This window comes from Thalassophryne amazonica, chromosome 10 (genome assembly GCF_902500255.1).
Source record: "Thalassophryne amazonica chromosome 10, fThaAma1.1, whole genome shotgun sequence".
Taxonomy (NCBI): Eukaryota; Metazoa; Chordata; class Actinopteri; order Batrachoidiformes; family Batrachoididae; genus Thalassophryne; species Thalassophryne amazonica.
Window position 1 is genome coordinate 37,646,999 of NC_047112.1, and position 17,803 is coordinate 37,664,801.

General features: G+C 39.4%; 1 protein-coding gene across 1 annotated transcript in view; it reads right to left on the reverse strand.

Moving 5' to 3' along the window:
* Positions 1-1,236: 1,236 nt before the first annotated feature.
* zfr2 (zinc finger RNA binding protein 2) overlaps positions 1,237-17,803 on the reverse strand; it is an 80,854-nt gene continuing 64,287 nt past the window's right edge. Inside the window, 11 exon segments of the mRNA XM_034179819.1 lie at positions 1,237-1,929; positions 1,931-1,969; positions 2,081-2,178; positions 2,449-2,560; positions 3,001-3,096; positions 5,000-5,088; positions 11,873-11,894; positions 11,896-11,968; positions 11,970-12,046; positions 15,409-15,577; positions 17,391-17,587. Of these exon segments, the coding sequence (XP_034035710.1) occupies positions 1,795-1,929; positions 1,931-1,969; positions 2,081-2,178; positions 2,449-2,560; positions 3,001-3,096; positions 5,000-5,088; positions 11,873-11,894; positions 11,896-11,968; positions 11,970-12,046; positions 15,409-15,577; positions 17,391-17,587 (1,107 nt within the window). The 3' untranslated portion in view covers positions 1,237-1,794.

Below are 17,803 nucleotides of genomic sequence, written 5' to 3' on the forward strand. Positions count from 1 at the left end.
CATCATTGGGCAGTTTTGCCCATTCCTCTTTGCAGTACCATTCAAGCTCCATCAGGTTGGATGGGGAGCGTTGGTGCACAGTCATTCAGGTCTGGACTCTGGCTGGGCCACTCAAGGACATTCACTGAAGCCACTCCTTTGGTATCCTGGCTGTGTACTTACGGTCATTATCCTGTTGAAAGACGAACCATTGTCCCAGTCTGAGATCAAGAGCGGTCTGGAGCAGGTTTTCATCTGGGACGTCTCTGCACATTGCTGCATTCATATCTCCCTCAATCCTGACTAGTCTCCCAGTTCCTGCCACTGAAAACATCCCCACAGCATGATGCTGCACCACCATGCTTCACTGTAGGGATGGTGCCTGGATTCTTCCAAACATGACGCCTGGCATTCATGCCAAAGAGATCAATCTTTGTCTCATCAATTTTACCCCAAATTTACCCCACGTGGACTCCAATTAAGCTGTAGAAACATCTCAAGAATGATCTGTGGAAACAGGATGCACCTGAGCTCAATTTTGAGCTTCATGGCAAACACTGAATATTTATGTACGTGATTTCTTAGTTTTCTAAAATTTTTAATAAATTTACTAAAATCTAAAAAAAACAAACAAAAAAAACAACACTTTTTTCACATTGTCATTATGGGGTATTGTGTATAGAATTGTGAGGAAAAAAATTAATTTCACCTATTTTGGAATATGGCTGTAACAGAAAATGTGGGAAAGGTGAAGCGCTGTGAATGCTTTCCAGACGCACTGTACTATGTTTCAGAACAATTTAATTGTTTCACTATACCTGCTATTAAAATGTACCAGCCTTTAAAGATTCTTATGTACAGGTAGAAGGCTACTATGCTACAGGTATACAGACAGGGACCAAGACATAATCTTTAAAAATAAAACAAAAAAGAAAATAGGTAAAAATGTTGAAATCATACAAACTGTACACAAAAGCAGTGGTTGTTCACATGATATTGCTGTGTTGTGTTTGCATGAAATTGTATAGACACTGTGTTCACAGCATTCAATTACAAAGACTGACATGTTTTTACCATCTATGAAAAGGTGGTCAGCAAAAACTGGAAATGGTCTAGAAAATCTGAAGTGTCACCCAGTTGGCAAACAAAAAACAAACACGAACCAAAGAAGTTTCAGAAAGTTTTGAAATTGCCATCTCTTCTTAATAGTCTGTGTTCTATTATCTAAAACATTTTCAATCTTGAACAAATATTTTCAATCTTGAAGAAATAAAACCATGTTTTTGTAAAAGCCTATGAATAAATAGTTCAGTGTGCAAAGCCCGAGCACAAATATTATGTCAGTAAGTTACCAATGACAAAGCGTCTGATGGTAAAACTGGAGAGCAGCAGGGATTTACTTTTTAAAAATAACTGAAAGTGAAATAGAAATGCTGATGACTGAACTGTGCTTTGTGTGACAATATATGAAACAATTACAGGTGACAGTGGGTACTCCAACTACTCTCAAAAAACAGGTAGGATGGTCAGTAGTTAGTTCACAATAATACTAGAAACGGAATGATGTCATTTTTTTCCCTCTACAGAGCCAATTTTCTTTCCATATTTTAACATACACCTGCAGTGATTTCACTGCAGAACAAATTGTCATATTGATTCTCAGCGCCAACACTTTTCCTTTTACTTCAAGGATAAATGTATTACAAGTAAAGTTAATTATATTTATATTATACCTGTGTGTTAATCTTTTTTATCCGGCTATATAAGAAAGGTTCTGACATTCTAACAGTCTCTATGCTGCTCTGGAAGCAGAGGTCAAGCATTCGCCGTTTCATCCTTCTTGTCTTTCTTGCCCTCACCCTCCCCTTCGCCTGAGTCGCTGACGTCACGTCTCCTTTTGCGATTCCGTGCACCGGCCTTGGATGATGGTAAAGACTCCATGCCGAGGACCCTTGTGGATCTGACGGAAAGCAAGTAGTCGCAGAGCGTGCTGAAACCGAAAAAATCTCAGTAATTAATGATTGCAAAATTATCGCAGTGACTTTAATATTTACACAGGTAAGGACAAGATACTGTCTTTGTGGAAGCTTTAGGAATTTACCTGTGCACTAGCAGTAATATCTCTCTCGGTTTGAAGCGTCATGCTTTCCAAAGCATCTGTTGGCTCCTTCTCACAGGGATCCATCAAACCTGGTCCATCTGAGCAAAGGGACGGAAAATAAAATATTGTAATAGCAGTACAGTGTTAACCGAGCTCAAAGAAAAGAGAAGTCCTGCATGCTAACACTTTAATGGTGAAGCAACCAATTTAAAAAAAAGATAAATCTTGGCAGCTGGAGCCATATGACTTCTACTCCATTTGAAGTACACTAGTGCCTTATCTATTACCATCCACAGTGGCCTAACAGGCTTTTCTGATATACTGAAATATTCCACTTATTCACATCTTATTGAGAAAATTTGTGCGACCTGGCAGCAAGATGCCAGAGGAGATGCACTCCAGGACTCTGCGCATTGCCTCGCCAGGGCTGAGTGGACTTGTAGCACTGCTGATGACCTTCTCCACCAGCAGCTCTGTCACCTGGAAAGACAACCACTTGAAGTAGACAGCGAAATAACAAGCTCCCCAGACAGACTGAGCCCCCGTCCACACGGAAACGGGTTCAAGCGTAGCCACATAAGTTTTGTATTGTACTGTACCTCTGTATTTATGTGAACCATCCTGAATAAAAATCTAATTTATTATTAGTGTGCCGCATTGTAGTGTAGCTTTAGCTTCTGTTGCTACACTGATTAGCTCTTGCACTGGTGAGCTCTTACACGTCCTCTGTTTTCTGTGGAAGTGCTACAGCACCACATACAGGCCTGGCATATGTACTACAGTGTATTGTGTGGACACACAAAAGATCATATTGGGAAATTGCTGTATCCTTGTGGACAAGGCCTGAGAAAAATGGTTGGGGGAGAAAAAAAAACAAAAAAACCAAAACAAAAATCACCTAAGCACATAAAGCCACTTACCCAGCTGGGCATTTTTCCCCATGTGGGCACACGCTGACATAAATCCCTCAGGACCCGGATGATGATAACACAGGACTGCAGGCCATTTGCACGGGCCTTCAAAAATAAATACATAAATGAATAAATACATAAATCAGTATTCGCAAGGGGAGAGCAGGAAGATCAGTGGGACAGGAGTTGGGCTTCGAATGTGCAAACCAGGTTCAACAATACTGTTTTGTACAAGCAGGCATCACATAGTGGTTGGTGAATATACAACCCCTGGCAAAAATTATGGAATCACCGGCCTCAGAGGATGTTCATTCAGTTGTTTAATTTGTAGAAAAAAAGCAGATCACAGACATGACACAAAACTAAATTCATTTCAAATGGCAACTTTCTGGCTTTAAGAAACACTATAAGAAATCAGGAAAAAAAAATTGTGGCAGTCAGTAACGGTTACTTTTTTAGACCAAGCAGAGGGAAAAAAAAAATATGGAATCACTCAATTCTGAGGAAAAAATATGAATCATGAAAAAACAAAAGAACGCTCCAAACATCACTAGTATTTTGTTGCACCACCTCTGGTTTTTTTAACAGCTTGCAGGCCTCTGAGCATGGACTTAATGAGTGACAAATAGTAGTCTTCATCACTGGCTCCAACTTCTCTGATTGCTGTTGCCAGATCAGCTTTGCAGGGTTGGGCCTTGTCATGGACCATTTTCTCAACTTCCACAAAGATTTTTCAATGGATTAAGATCCGGACTATTGCAGGCCATGACATTGACCCTATGTGTCCTTTTGCAAGGAATGTTTTCACAGTTTTGCTCTATGGCAAGATGCATTATCATCTTGGAAAATGATTTCATCATCCCCAAACATCCTTTCAATTGATGGGATAAGGAAAGTGTCCAAAATATCAATGTAACTTGTGCATTTATTAATGATGTAATGGCAAGCCATCTCCCCAGTGCCTTTACCTGACATGTAGCCCCATATCATCAATGACTGTGGAAAATTTACATGTTCTCTTCAGACATTCATCTTTATAAATCTCATTGTAACGGCACCAAGCAAAACTTCCAGCACCATCACCTTGCCCAATGCAGATTCGAGATCATCACTGAATATGACTTTCACCAGTCATCCACAGTCCACGATTGCTTTTCTTAGCCCATTGTAACCTTGTTTTTCCTGTTTAGGTATTAATGATGGCTTCGTTTAGCTTTTCTGTATGAAATCCCATTTCCTTTAGGCGTTTCTTACAGTTTGGTCACAGATGTTGACTCCAGTTTCCTCCATTCATTCCTCATTTGTTTTGTTGTGCATTTTCAATTTTTTGAGACATATTGCTTTAAGTTTTCTGTCTTGACGCTTTCATGTCTTCCTTGGCCTACCAGTATGTTTGCCTTTAACAGCCTTCCCAGGTTGTTTGATTTGTTCCAGAGTTTAGACACAGCTGACTGTGAACACCAACATCTTTTGCAACATTGCGTGATGATTACCCTCTTTCAGAGTTTTGATAATCCTCTCCTTGTTTCAATTGACATCTCTCGTGTTGGAGCCATGGATTCATGTCAGTCCACTTGGTTGCAACAGCTCCCAAGGTGTGATCACTCCTTTTTTAGATGCAGACTAACGAGCAGATCCCCTTGATTTGATGCAGGTGTTAGTTTTGGGGGATGAAAATTTACAGGGTGATTCCATAATTTTTCCTCAGAATTGAGTGAGTTCCATATTTTTTCACTCTGCTTGATCTAAAAAAGTAACCGTTACTGACTGCCACAATTATTTTTCCTGATTCTATTCTTAAAGCCAGAAAGTTGTGTCATGTCTGTGATCTGCTTTTTTTTTCTACAAAATAACAACTGAATGAACATCCTCCGAGGCAGTGATTCATAATTTTTGCCAGGGGTTTGTAATTTTTTGTAAATAAAATTTACTTATGTGGGGTAACAGGCTAAGCCACAGTAAGACTACGCTGTTCAAAATGGAGATGAAGTCACTGACAATTGTTTACCTGAAACCATTTGGCGTGACGGAGAGCAGCCAGATATTCCAGACATTTCTTCTTGCTCAGAAGATCATGAGGATCCTTCTCAGCTACACCTGAATGAGATAACATGTACTTGTTAACTGTCAATAAAAATCCAGTGCCAACAAGATATTAAAACCAATAAGCCAAGTGTTTTTACTGTAGGTGAACAATCACTAACCAGGGAGGAGATTAAACAAACAAGTATTTATCTTGCATGTGAATTCTTCAAAACTCTTGTGCGTTTTTCAAATTTGTTTTTCGATATGACAAAACAAGGAAGCATTTAAGACTATGACATATCCATTTTGTAGTTATCTTGTTTAAATTCAGCATGGACAACTAACTAGTAGGGAAATCACATTGTGAGCATTGTGTCAATGTCTGAAGATGTGCAAAATGCAATAACTCTCAAGTAATCAGACAAGAATAATAGTAGATGCTGAATCTAATTAAAACTTCATTATAAATGCAAAGTGATTAACCTGCATTCAGATTATTGACAATTTATTTTAAGTTTTTTCTTTTTTTGTGGAGTTGCAGTCTGAAGTGTACAGTAGTGTTCAGAATAATAGTAGTGCCATGTGACTAAAAAGATTAATCCAGGTTTGAGTATAGTTCTATTTGTTACATGGGAAACAAAGGTACAGTAGATTCAGGAGATTCTCACAAATCCAACAAGACCAAGCATTCATGATATGCACACTCTTAAGGCTATGAAACTGGGCTATTAGAAAAGGGGGTGTTTGTCAGGTTTGTTCTCGGCTAGACATACAAGAAAAGAGCCAGACAGAGTGTCGTGTAGATACGTTTGCAAACAACTGAATCATCCTGATTTTTAGGTACAGAGTGACAACTGAATCATTGTGTTATTAGTGCAAACAACTGAATCATTCCTGATTTTTAGGTACAGAGTGAGTGGTTTTTGCTGAAGCTTGCTAAAAACTTATAAAAGCGCTGCAGCTGTGAATATCTGAAAGAAAACAGTTTGCAGATTCTTAACATACAGAAAGAACAATTTGCAAATGAGCAGATGTTAATAGATGATAATAAATGATAAATCAAATTTGACAGTATAATTTATCTAACAGTGTTCACAATAATAGTAGCATCTGCTGTTGAGGCTACAAACTCAAAACTATTATGTTCAAACTGCTTTTTTAGCAATCCTGTGAATCACTAAACTAGTATTTAGTTGTATAACCACAGTTTTCCATGATTTCTTCACATCTGCGAGGCATGGAGTCAACCAACTTGTGGCACCTTTCAGCTGTTATTCCACTCCAAGATTCTCTAACAACATTCCAAAATTCATTCACATTTCTTGGTATTGCTTCAGAAACAGCTTTGTAGATCTCACCCCACAAGTTCACAATTGGATTAAGGTCCGGGGATTGGGCAGGCCACTCCAAAACATTAATTTTGTTGGTTTGGAACCAAGATTTTGCTCGTTTACTAGTGTGCTTGGGGTGATTGTCTTGTTGAAACACCCATTTCAAGGGCATGTCCTCTTCAGCATAAGGCAACATGACCTCGTCAAGTATTTTGACATATCCAAACTGATCCATGATACCTGGTATGCGATATATAGACCCAACACCATAGTAGGAGAAACATGCCCATATCATGATACTTGCACCACCATGCTTCACTGTCTTCACTGTGAACTGTGGCTTGAATTCAGAGTTTGGGGGTCATCTCACAAATTGTCAGTGGCCCTCGGACCCCACAAAAAAAAAAAAAAAAAAAAATTTACTCTCATCAGTCCGCAAAATATTCCTCCATTTCTCTTTAGGCCAGTTGATGTGTTCTTTGGCAAATTGTGACCTCTTCTGCACATGTCTTTTATTTAACAGAAGGACTTTAGGGGGATTCTTGCAAATAAATTAGCTTCACACAGGCATCTTCTAACTGTCACAGCACTTACAGGTAACTCCAGACTGTCACTGATCATCCTGGAGCTGATTAATGGGTGAGCCTTTGCCATTCTGGTTACTCTTCTATCCATTTTGATGGTTGTTTTCCATTTTCTTCCATGCGTCTCTGGTTTTTTTGTACATTTTAAAAGCATTGGAGATCATTGTAGATGAACAGCCTATAATTTTTTGCAACTGCGTGTAAGTTTCCCCTCTCCAATCAACTTTTTAATCAAACTACGCTGTTCTTCTGAACAATGTCTTCAACGTCCCATTTCCTCAGGCTTTCAAGAGGAAAAGCATGTTCAACAGGTGCTGGCTTCGTCCTTAAATAGGGGACACCTGATTCACACCTGTTTGTTCCACAAAATTGACGAACTCTCTGACTGAATGCCACACTACTATTATTGTGAACACCCCCTTTTCTACTTTTTTTTTTACTAATAGCCCAATTTCATAGCCTTAAGAGTGTGCATATCATGAATGCTTGGTCTTGTTGGATTTGTGAGAATCTACTAAATCTACTGGTACCTCGTTTCCCATGTAACAATAAGAAATATACTCAAAATCTGGATTAATCTTTTAAGTCACATAGCACTACTATTATTCTGAACACTACTGTACATACACTTATGCACATGAATGTTGTGCCAATATCGGGCTATCAGTGATTTATTTTAACTGTTCTTTTTCTGGGGCAGAATCAGTATACAACACATACTTTCAAAAAAAAGAAAAGAATCTGACACAAGGGAAAATTATACATACACTCACTTAAGATTATTAATTAACTAGTGCTGAAAGTTCCAAAATGTCTTCTAACTTGCCAAGGCCTCTTAAGTTATTAAGACTGACTGCAGCTGGTAGCTTCTTTGCACAAATATAAAAAAAAAAACCTGTTGGTTTGACAACGCTCTTTGGATTGAACAAATTAATGTTGAGGCAATTAATTAATTAATCTTGTGGGAAATTCATCACAGGCAGAAAACGGAAGCACACTATGTTCCATTCATTGAAAGCAAAGCAATGTGATGTTAACATCACACAGGCCCAAATATAAGGTGTCCAATTATAAGATACCTGACCTCTAGCCACACCCACCACCACCAACACATATTTTTGGGAAAAATACTTCTGCAGACCAAATCTTTTTTAGAAAAGACATTTATTTTTATTTGAAAATGATGCCAATAAAGGCACACAGAGATGAACAAAAAAAAAAAAAACAGGTGAGGCTGCATAAGGCAGTAGTGTAATAAAAAAGTGCAATAAAGAGTATAAAGTGAGTGGTCAACCATAGTTCCTCAGATTATCTCATATCAGACAGTTCTCCACTAGCCGAACCTTCTGCACATGCATACCACTTGTATAAGGACGTAAAAATTGACAGCATACTTACAAAAACCTTTCAGGTGGGTAAATGGCCAAAAAGATGGTCAGATTTAAGATGCAAACAGCAGTTCCCATTAACAGAGTGAAAATCTGGGTGCAAAACGCAGAGAAAGTGCTTCAGTTTTTCTTGGTCTGACGAGAAAGAAAGTGCAATGTGTTCTGCTGTTCTTATAATTCACTCCAGATGAAGTCTGAGAAAAGAAGGTGGCTCCATTGTAGAAATTAAATTTGCGGGGGGGCAGCAGAGGCTTTGTGCATGTGTCAAGTTAAGGCCCAGTCACACGGCACTTAACGAAAGGCAATGAAGCCCTAACAAAACAAGAAATCTGAACTTTCTTTGACATCACTTAACCCTCCCTCAGCTTCATTCCTGCAGCGGTCGCTTCGTCAGAATTTTTAAACTGTTGAAAAATTTGAACAAAGGGCAACAAAAACCTAAAGACCAATTTGTCCATATTTCATTTTGTTGTCATTCTTGACTGTTTCTTATCGTTTGCTTAGCTTTTGTAACGTTCGCCTTTCGTTTGACTTCGTTCAACCAGCTCAATGTTTTCACACAGTACAAAAGCCAGTTTCTGAGTGCTTTTGTGAAGGAGCTGCAGCTGCTCCACGGCGGTGCTGGTGTATGGTGTGGGGCTTCTGCTGCTGCGTGTGATGTGGCGAGAGCTGCCGGTCATGCTGTGGTGTTGGACTGCCAGGAAGAATTTGTCGGCCTCTCCACCAGCGCACAGCAGCCCATGATCGTGGTGTTGGCCAGTGCTGCGCACATGAGAAGAGAGTCCGGCCGGAGCTGCAGCATTCTGTCCATGAGCTCTGAAGAGCTTGCTGTCCTCCAGCCTCTGCAGACAGAAGAGCCTGCTACCCCTTTCAGTGTCTGACAGTTCCATATTTTTTGAGGAAGTAATCCTTGATCACTGCATACTGCACGACTTTGATCCGTGCACTTGCATGCACATCGTCATGACGATCCCACCCGACTGTGTTCCAGCTGGATGCCGTGTTTTGTTCCTCCTGTGGCCACACCCTCTGCGCGCATATATAACATAATTATTTTGTGGTGGATTAATAATTTTCTCTGCAAGTTGCCTGCTGAAAACAGCTCAAATCTTCATGAATCACAGAAGAGTGCACCAGCCAGAGCCGCGTGCAAACAAGCTGGAGAAAGCATTTGGAGCCATCTAAAAAGGTAATTATTTGTCACGTTTACATCGTTATGGCTTGGTAAAACAGTTGCATGTTCTATCCTTCTTGTGTGCAGTTGCAAAAGTATGTTTATGAGAGATTTAATATCTTGGTGGTGTGTTTTTTTTTTTTTTGTAAAATGAGGCATCTTAAGAATGTTGAACAAGAGCTTCAGTTTTTTTTTTTTTTTTTTTTTTTTTTTTTTTTTATAAATTGGAGCAAGACGGAGCACGCAGAGTGTCATCAGAGTCTCAACCAGACAGTGAGGATTAGGAGATGATACCTCTTTTGTTCTGGATGAGGAATCAGAGCAAGTGGTGGATCCACCGACGTAAGCACAGATCTCCACAGTGGGTCAGATGACGCACTTCTGTTTGCAGCTGAGCTTTGTCCCAGTGCCAAGTTGTGGAACACAGAGATGCAGACACACACTGCTCCAGCAGTGGCTCCAGGTGAGTTTCATTTAAAGTGTCGAAATCAACATTAACTTTGGTTTTGTTTCATTCCTCTTTTGTCCCTTTTGCGCTCTTGATTCGCAGGCTATTCGATGAGAAAGCACGTTCAGGAATCGTTATATACCATGTTAATGGGCCATTAGGCAGTGCAATGGACATGAATGGACATAAAGGTGATGGGGAGTCACAAAGCCTTTGGTGAACTGTACGTAACTGTAAACAATTTGACTATTCGGAAATGTTACATTCTGGTTCTTGTGGTGATCTTTTAAAAGTTATGTAGACAAATAATTGTTGTATTAAAAGCAACGAAGTGCCAACTAAAAACACAATCTTGTTCTGTTGTTGACAAAAGCACATACACTTCAAGGGTGTTTGGTGGCAGGTGTGTATGTGTGGCATGCAAAAGTCTACTTCATGTTTATAAAACAGCTGTATTTTTGTTGTTTTAAAAAAAAAGATGATTAAATAAATAAATAACAAAAAAATACTGCCTTATATTTGGGCCAACATGGTACAATAAAGACTACTTGATAATTCCAGAGGTTCTAGTAAGGAGAAGGAGGAGGTGTGCTGACTAGATTTTGGTTATGTCTATGCTTGATTTAAACAGTTATGAAAATGTCCTTTCTGACACAACTCAGACAAATTAAACCAACTTTTACAATACTGGGTTAAAAAAAGAAGTTTGTCCAAAACGTCCATATTGTTACTGAAAACTTTAACAAGGAAATATTCCATAAGGTAAGCCTGGGGACCTTCCACACTTCCACGTTCACTAGAACTGTAGCAGCAGTGGAGAAGGTTAGTTTTTCTTGGAGAAATGCATCAACAAAGAAATCAAGCACTTTTTTTGAAGTCTACACTATCATACCACTTAGAATTACACACTCACATTTATCAGGCCTCTTAGAGTCAGAAGTATTGCTCTAGCAGCAGCTGAGCATATGACAATGAGAAGCGGGACTAAACATGAGGAAATCTGATCCTTTCATTGTTTGTTCTTAGTGGTATGTACAAGTGTGGCCTTCAGCTGAAGTTACTTAGTTCTGCTGATACAGAATTAAGTGCACTGAACAACAAACCCAAACAGGAGTTATATAAAAGACAACAGAAAGCATTTCCACCATATTTTCCAAAATGGAAAAACACAATGAAATGCTGACAGATATTTGAGTCAGTGGAGGAGTGTTTGCAACACAATGATAATAGATTCACTAATTTCACTTAAACCTTATTTCAGCGTTGATCATTGTGAGACGGTAAAAGAACACTCCAACACCTCGTCACTAATAATGCCACATTATGTTGCAGGGATGAAAGACAATGGAACGGAAGTCATGGGACCAAAAAAATCTAATCCTATTCTTAAGAAAATACAGCAGACAGTAAAACTTTCAACTGTCTTGGTATTTGACAAACACCCATAAATTAACGCTAACATATACGAGTATTCATCCCTGGGCATTATCAGAACATGGATCATCACTTCAGACTATTTCTGTCATAGTTTCCCAAAAGGTTTGTCTGAGTGTGTGTTCACAAAACAAACACACACTCTAGTGGCACAGAAAGGTCGGAGAGCCCGGCTTTTGATTCCCATGTTGTGGAAAAGAAATAAAAGAAATTGGGGGTCTAATATAAACTGCAGAAAAATTAGCAAAATGAAAAAGAGTGAACAAATGAATGCGATCATATTTTGGGGGTGTACAAAAAGTAAATAGTAAAAGTAAAGTTAACATACATTTTTCTCAAATGTTGGGCTTGATTAAAAGACCCACTTCTCGTTGCTGTGTAATTTAGGAGCACTTTAGCCTAAAATGTAGGCCGATATAGGGCAGGGTAAGTGGAACAGGGGATATATAGTATGTGGCACAAGTTTTCTGGTACTGAAAGCTTTGGTTCTCTTAAACCTTTCTCAGCCGATTTTCCTCCCTGCCTGCATGTCCTTCTCAGCAGCAGGGTCCTCCCTCATCAGCGGCGAGGTGAGTGAAATGGTCACCTGCATTTGGGCTCCTTGCTTGAAATACCACGATGTTCGCCCCTCTGGATGGAGCCTGCCACCTCATATGATCTTCAGAAAATGTCTGCCGGTTTAAAGGACACTTGGGATTACTCACTACAGAGGAGGACAATTTAAGGGCATTTCTTCATATATGAAAATTCATCTAAGAAGCACCTTTTTTGGCAAAATAGAAAAAGGTAAAACTGTCATGATATCCAGCTTGGGCTGTGAATGTTTTTTGGGACACTGTTAGGGTCTTACTTAAACAGGGACAAGTGGAATTATTTTCCCCAAGGCTTAGCAATCAATATCATTTCAACAGTTATAGTCAAGGAAAGAAAGGGGACATTTTAAAAAGAAATACCCTATCTCACTCTGTAGGATTCAGGTGTCATAACCAGGCAGTAAATCTAAAGATCAGTGAAAACCGCCCATTAGCACTAGGGCAGGAGGGAGGAAGTGTAACGAGTTACAACATGCATCATGTGCTGCAATGTTGAAGAATGTGGTCATTCTTCAACATTGCAGCACATGATGCTATTCCTCTGTCTTGAGAGCCTTTAATAGAAATGACAAAGCAAAAGATCATATGGGATTTCATCTTTAGCCTAATGCTGTTGCACCCTTTGAGGAAAAAAATCTCTCCCAGTGATATAATCCACACGAATTTCCAGAGAAGTTACAACCTGAAAGTACAATAATAACACAAATCTGATGCTGAAAATAGAAAATAAAAAGTTAAAAAATAAGATGAATCACAGCAGCTGTAGCTATGAAAATAACATTTTTTTTTAGTTCAGAAAGTGCTACTTCTTTTGAAATGTACAGGAGCCTAAGCAACAAACATTCACAAAACAAACTATAACTAAATTTAACGCAAGAGTAGGTTCTAGAATGAGGAAAAAATGTACATAAATAAAGATAGACTTTGGACTTTGCAATGAATGTTTTCATGCCAGCGCCACATTCAAATGCACTTGTGGTCGTGTGTCCCACAGGTGCGTTGGTCTTAAAACTGTGTCATCAGGCACAGTGCTGGTACATTCCAATTATCTACCACCAAAAACTTCGAAAGTCGAGTGCAGTTTTCCTGCTATTTACATGGGTAATATTTTTATACGCCTTACATATGCATGTTCATAAAATGCATGTATATACAACAAAACTGAATTGAAAACAAGTAAACTAAATATATATATTAAAAAAAAAAAACTACCTCACTGCTTCACCTCAGGGAGATTTGGTGTCTACTCTCCGTTCACACATTTCAAATAGTTGCACACTCATTAACCTGGAAGAAAACCTCTCATTTGCGTCCACTATTAAAATAGCACTGCGCCAGGTAGCAGTGCATCATGGCTGTTAAAGGGGATGACAGATGACAATGTTATTTGTTTATTACGTCCCCAAAGGGTCATGGGCCATGGAAGAACCCATTCAATTTTGGAGGTGATCTGGATCCAAATCCGGATTCTGGATCAAGTTTCACTTTATATACGCTTTGAAGGACTAATTCAAAACTACTTCATAGATTCTTGCCAAATTTGCAACACAGATAGATATTAGGGCATGGAAGACTCCACTGAATTTTGGAGGTGATCTCTGATTGCTCTTGTCTGATATCAGATTTTAACACACCCATGATTAATTGACTAAATACAACTTCTTTGCTGTCTGCACCTTACTTTGCAAATATAACAATGTGGACATACCCTAAAATGCACTTGTGCTATGAGCTTTAGGCCATGGGTGAGATAGACCTCTTTATGACAAATGAGAGGTTACTTGCAGAGCAATTCAGAGAAGTGAATTGTGAGGGAATGTCAACTTATTTTGTTTATGTGGCACAGTTCTCTGGGTATGATACAGCAGGCTCATGCCTCAGTGTTGAGGACCCCAGCAAGTGGAAATGGCCAAGGTGGCACCCAGATATCCCCTGGTTCCAACAGATAGATGGCTACGTTCAGGAGGTGGAGATGGGCTGGTTGGCTATCAGGGTAATTGTCACCCGGGATCCACAGTAGAACTGTAGTGCAGTAGATGCAACAATGCATGGTACCAGTGCATGCTCCCAGACCTGACCGGAATCTATTCAGGCTGATGTTTTTGAGTCAGACCTAAGACTTTAGTCATAAGGGGAGAATAAACCAAACCTTTTCTGGATGTATGGACACTGTTCGACGAAAACTAGGGTCCTTGAGGTTCAGGCTTAACAAATGACCTATAGTAGTGTTCAGAATAATAGTAGTACTATGTGACTAAAAAGATTAATCCAGGTTTTGAGTATATTTTTTACTGTTACATGGGAACAAGGTACCAGTAGATTCAGTAGATTCTCACAAATCCACAAGACCAAGCATTCATGATATGCCACTCTTAAGGCTATGAATTTGGGCTATTAGAAAGAAAAAAAAGGGGGTGTTCACAATAATAGCAGCATCTGCTGTTGACGCTACAAACTCAAAACTATTATGTTCAACTGCTTTTTTAGCAATCCTGTGAATCGCTAAACTAGTATTAAGTTGTATAACCACGGTTTTTCATGATTTCTTCACATCTGCGAGGCATTAATTTTGTTGGTTTGGAACCAATATTTTGCTTGTTTACTAGTGTGCTTGGGGTCATTGTCTTGTTGAAACATCCATTTCAAGGGCATGTCCTCTTCAGCATAAGGCAACATGACCTCTTCAAGTATTTTGACATATCCAAACTGATCCATGATACCCGGTATGCGATATATAGGCCTAACACCATAGTAGGAGAAACATGCCCATACCATGATGCATTGGAGATCATTGTAGATGAACAGCCTATAATTTTTTGCAACTGCGTATAAGTTTTCCCCTCTCCAATCAACTTTTTAATCAAACTACGCTGTTCTTCTGAACAATGTCTTGAACGTCCCATTTTCCTCAGGCTTTCAAAGAGAAAAGCATGTTCAACAGGTGCTGGCTTCATCCTTAAATAGGGGACACCTGATTCACACCTGTTTCTTCCACAAAACTGACGAACTCACTGACTGAATGCCACACTACTATCATTGTGAACACACCCTTTTCTACTTTTTTTTACTAATAGCCCAATTTCATAGCCTTAAGAGTGTGCATATCATGAATGCTTGGTCTTGTTGGATTTGTGAGAATCTACTGACTCTACTGGTACCTTGTTTCCCATGTAACAATAAGAAATATACTCAAAACCTGGATTAATCGTTTTAGTCACATAGCACTACTATTATTCTGAACACTACTGTACATGAAGTCAAACTGAGTGGATATCAAATATCTATTCCAGATTATGATGGTATAAAGTGAAAAATAATAGGTTAGTGATCTAAATTTTAACTTTACCCTTGCCCTCAACTCCCTCAACCTCTGACACAGCACAGGCAATCCAAAATACTTCCAAAATAAAAAGTTTAATTTGAATGGTGAGGTTTCTTACTGCCAGTTCCTTGGGAAGGTTCATCGCAATGGTCTTTAGTAAAGAGATGGTGGGTTTTTTAGCAGTCAGTAGAATGAGCTCCACATTTCTGTCCCCACGAAGCAGCAGACCTTTCGCCAGGATTCCAACCCTCATCACTCCTTTCAGCAGCCGTCCCGAATTCTCACTGCTGTCACAGATAGAAAAGTTCTAAAATAACTGTAGTGCAGAGGAAAAGCTTCAACAGAACCCCTTTGGATCGAACATATATTCAACCATACTGTATGCATCAACAGTAAATGATGGGCCTCAAACAAGACAATAAAACAATGAATTTGTTTATGGGGTAGTTATAAATACTGACGAACGCCAACATGGATTGCATCAAGAAGGGAATCTGGCAAAGCAACGTGCAGACCCACTGTCGCAAGCCCAAGCAAAAGGGCAGGAGCGGAAAGAACCTACTTTATAAATTTTGCCAAACGACAGCTCTGTAGTTTTGCATTTAAAAAGTGACTCAGCTACACAATTTTACACAGCTGAGGCCCAATAATGAGCAAAAACCTCATATTTGCATCATAATTTATGCTTTAAACAATTAGGCTTTGGGGTAGCTTCAGAAACACTGTAGCCAATATTCACTACCACAGGACTGTTTTTTCACAACTCCGGAATCACTGAAAAAGAAGCATCTCATTTTAGTGCTAGTTTACCCCCATTATTACCCCGTTAACTTGCTAATGTGAATCCGAGCCCTAATGTTACACGTCAATTCAATTCCAATTATTTTATTTAGACAGCACCAAATCACAACAAAGCTGCCTCAAGGCGCTTCACACGAGTAAAGTCTAGCCTTACCAAGGGAGAAGCTTACTGAAAGGAGTTACCCTAACACACTCACTCAAAACTGAGCACGAAATTCTGAATTAAAGGCTAAGTATACAACTGAGACACCTAGCAACTTTAATCAAATACTGATCAGAAATTTCATTGCAGATGTCCACGATAGAAAGAGCTGATCCAGAAGCATGGTACCACAGACAACACATTTCAATATCTCCATTTCCATTAAATGGTGTGTGATAATAATTAACTAAAGTAGGGCTGCCACGACTACGTCGACTATTGAAACCGTCGACAACTAATTTAGTAGTCAGCGAGTCATTTGCTTTGAACCTTGAACCAATGAAGCAGTGCTTCGATCCGCTGCTTCGTTGCATCTTTGCTTCGCTCCTCTTCAAAAGCAGCAACTCCACTTCTTATCCTCTCTCAACCCATTAAAATTTGTCAATCGTGAGTCACTTCTGTGCAGATTAAAGTGACTAACTGGGACTCCTGTCTTATTGTGAGAAAGAAATGAGAATCGTCCTCTGTTCTGTTGCTCCAAACGCTGCGCCGCCGAGTCAAGTTAGAAAGATAGAGTCTGCTCTGAATTAATAACTTCAAAGCGAATTGCCGTTTAAATCAAATGACACCTCTTTCCAAACATTGTAATACAAACAATGAACTGCAATCGATCAAAATGTTTTTTTTCCCTCCAAAATGAGACATCCTGGCAGACGTGCAGCAGCCCAAGACTGTCTGGCTGCCGACCTGCGGACTTCAGCAGCCAGCTGAGCTCAGCTCAGCTGTAAGGAGAGACTTTCATGCCATTAATGTCTGAAAGGAAATGCTTTTGACAAAAACTACAGATTTTTTTTCTATGTCCAGAGATCAAGGATCCAGTGACCAATTTCATATTTATTTAAGACTCAATAAAATGTTGTTGATATAGAAAACTTGTAAAGCCTACTTGTAGCACACAGAAAATTCACAGGAGGTATCGATAAGGAATCGAATTGATAAGCAGAATCAAATAATGGTATCAATATCAATAAAATATGATAAGCTGCAATTTACATATGATCCAACTAGTCAACTAATCGCAAAAATAATCGTTGACTAGTCGAGTATCAAAATAGCCGTTTGTGACAGCTCTAAACTAAAGGCTAATTTTTTTTTACCTTTTCTGGTCGCCGCCCTCAGCAGCAGCAGCTGGTGTTTCCTTTTCTAGCAAGGAGTCTGACACCAGTTTGAGGGCTCTCTCTGAGTGAGAGACAATCCTCTGGACTGCTTGCAGTTCCTCTTCCACTGGGTAAATGGTGGAGTGCTTCGCCATTATGTGACGGTCGTCAGGCGAGTCTGGTCGACGTACACACGTCTTCAAACAGAGGAAGGCGCAAAATATTTCAACACATTCAGAATCAAATCCCACTGAAAATTACTTCTTAATAAGGATTCCAGAGGATTGATTATATGTGGTGGCTTAGCCCTGTGTATAAGAACTTAAAAATCCCCATCATTCACCATCATTTTGGAACAGTCTTGATCCCCCCCCCCCCCCATCACAATGCAAAGCATATATGAAACTAATACA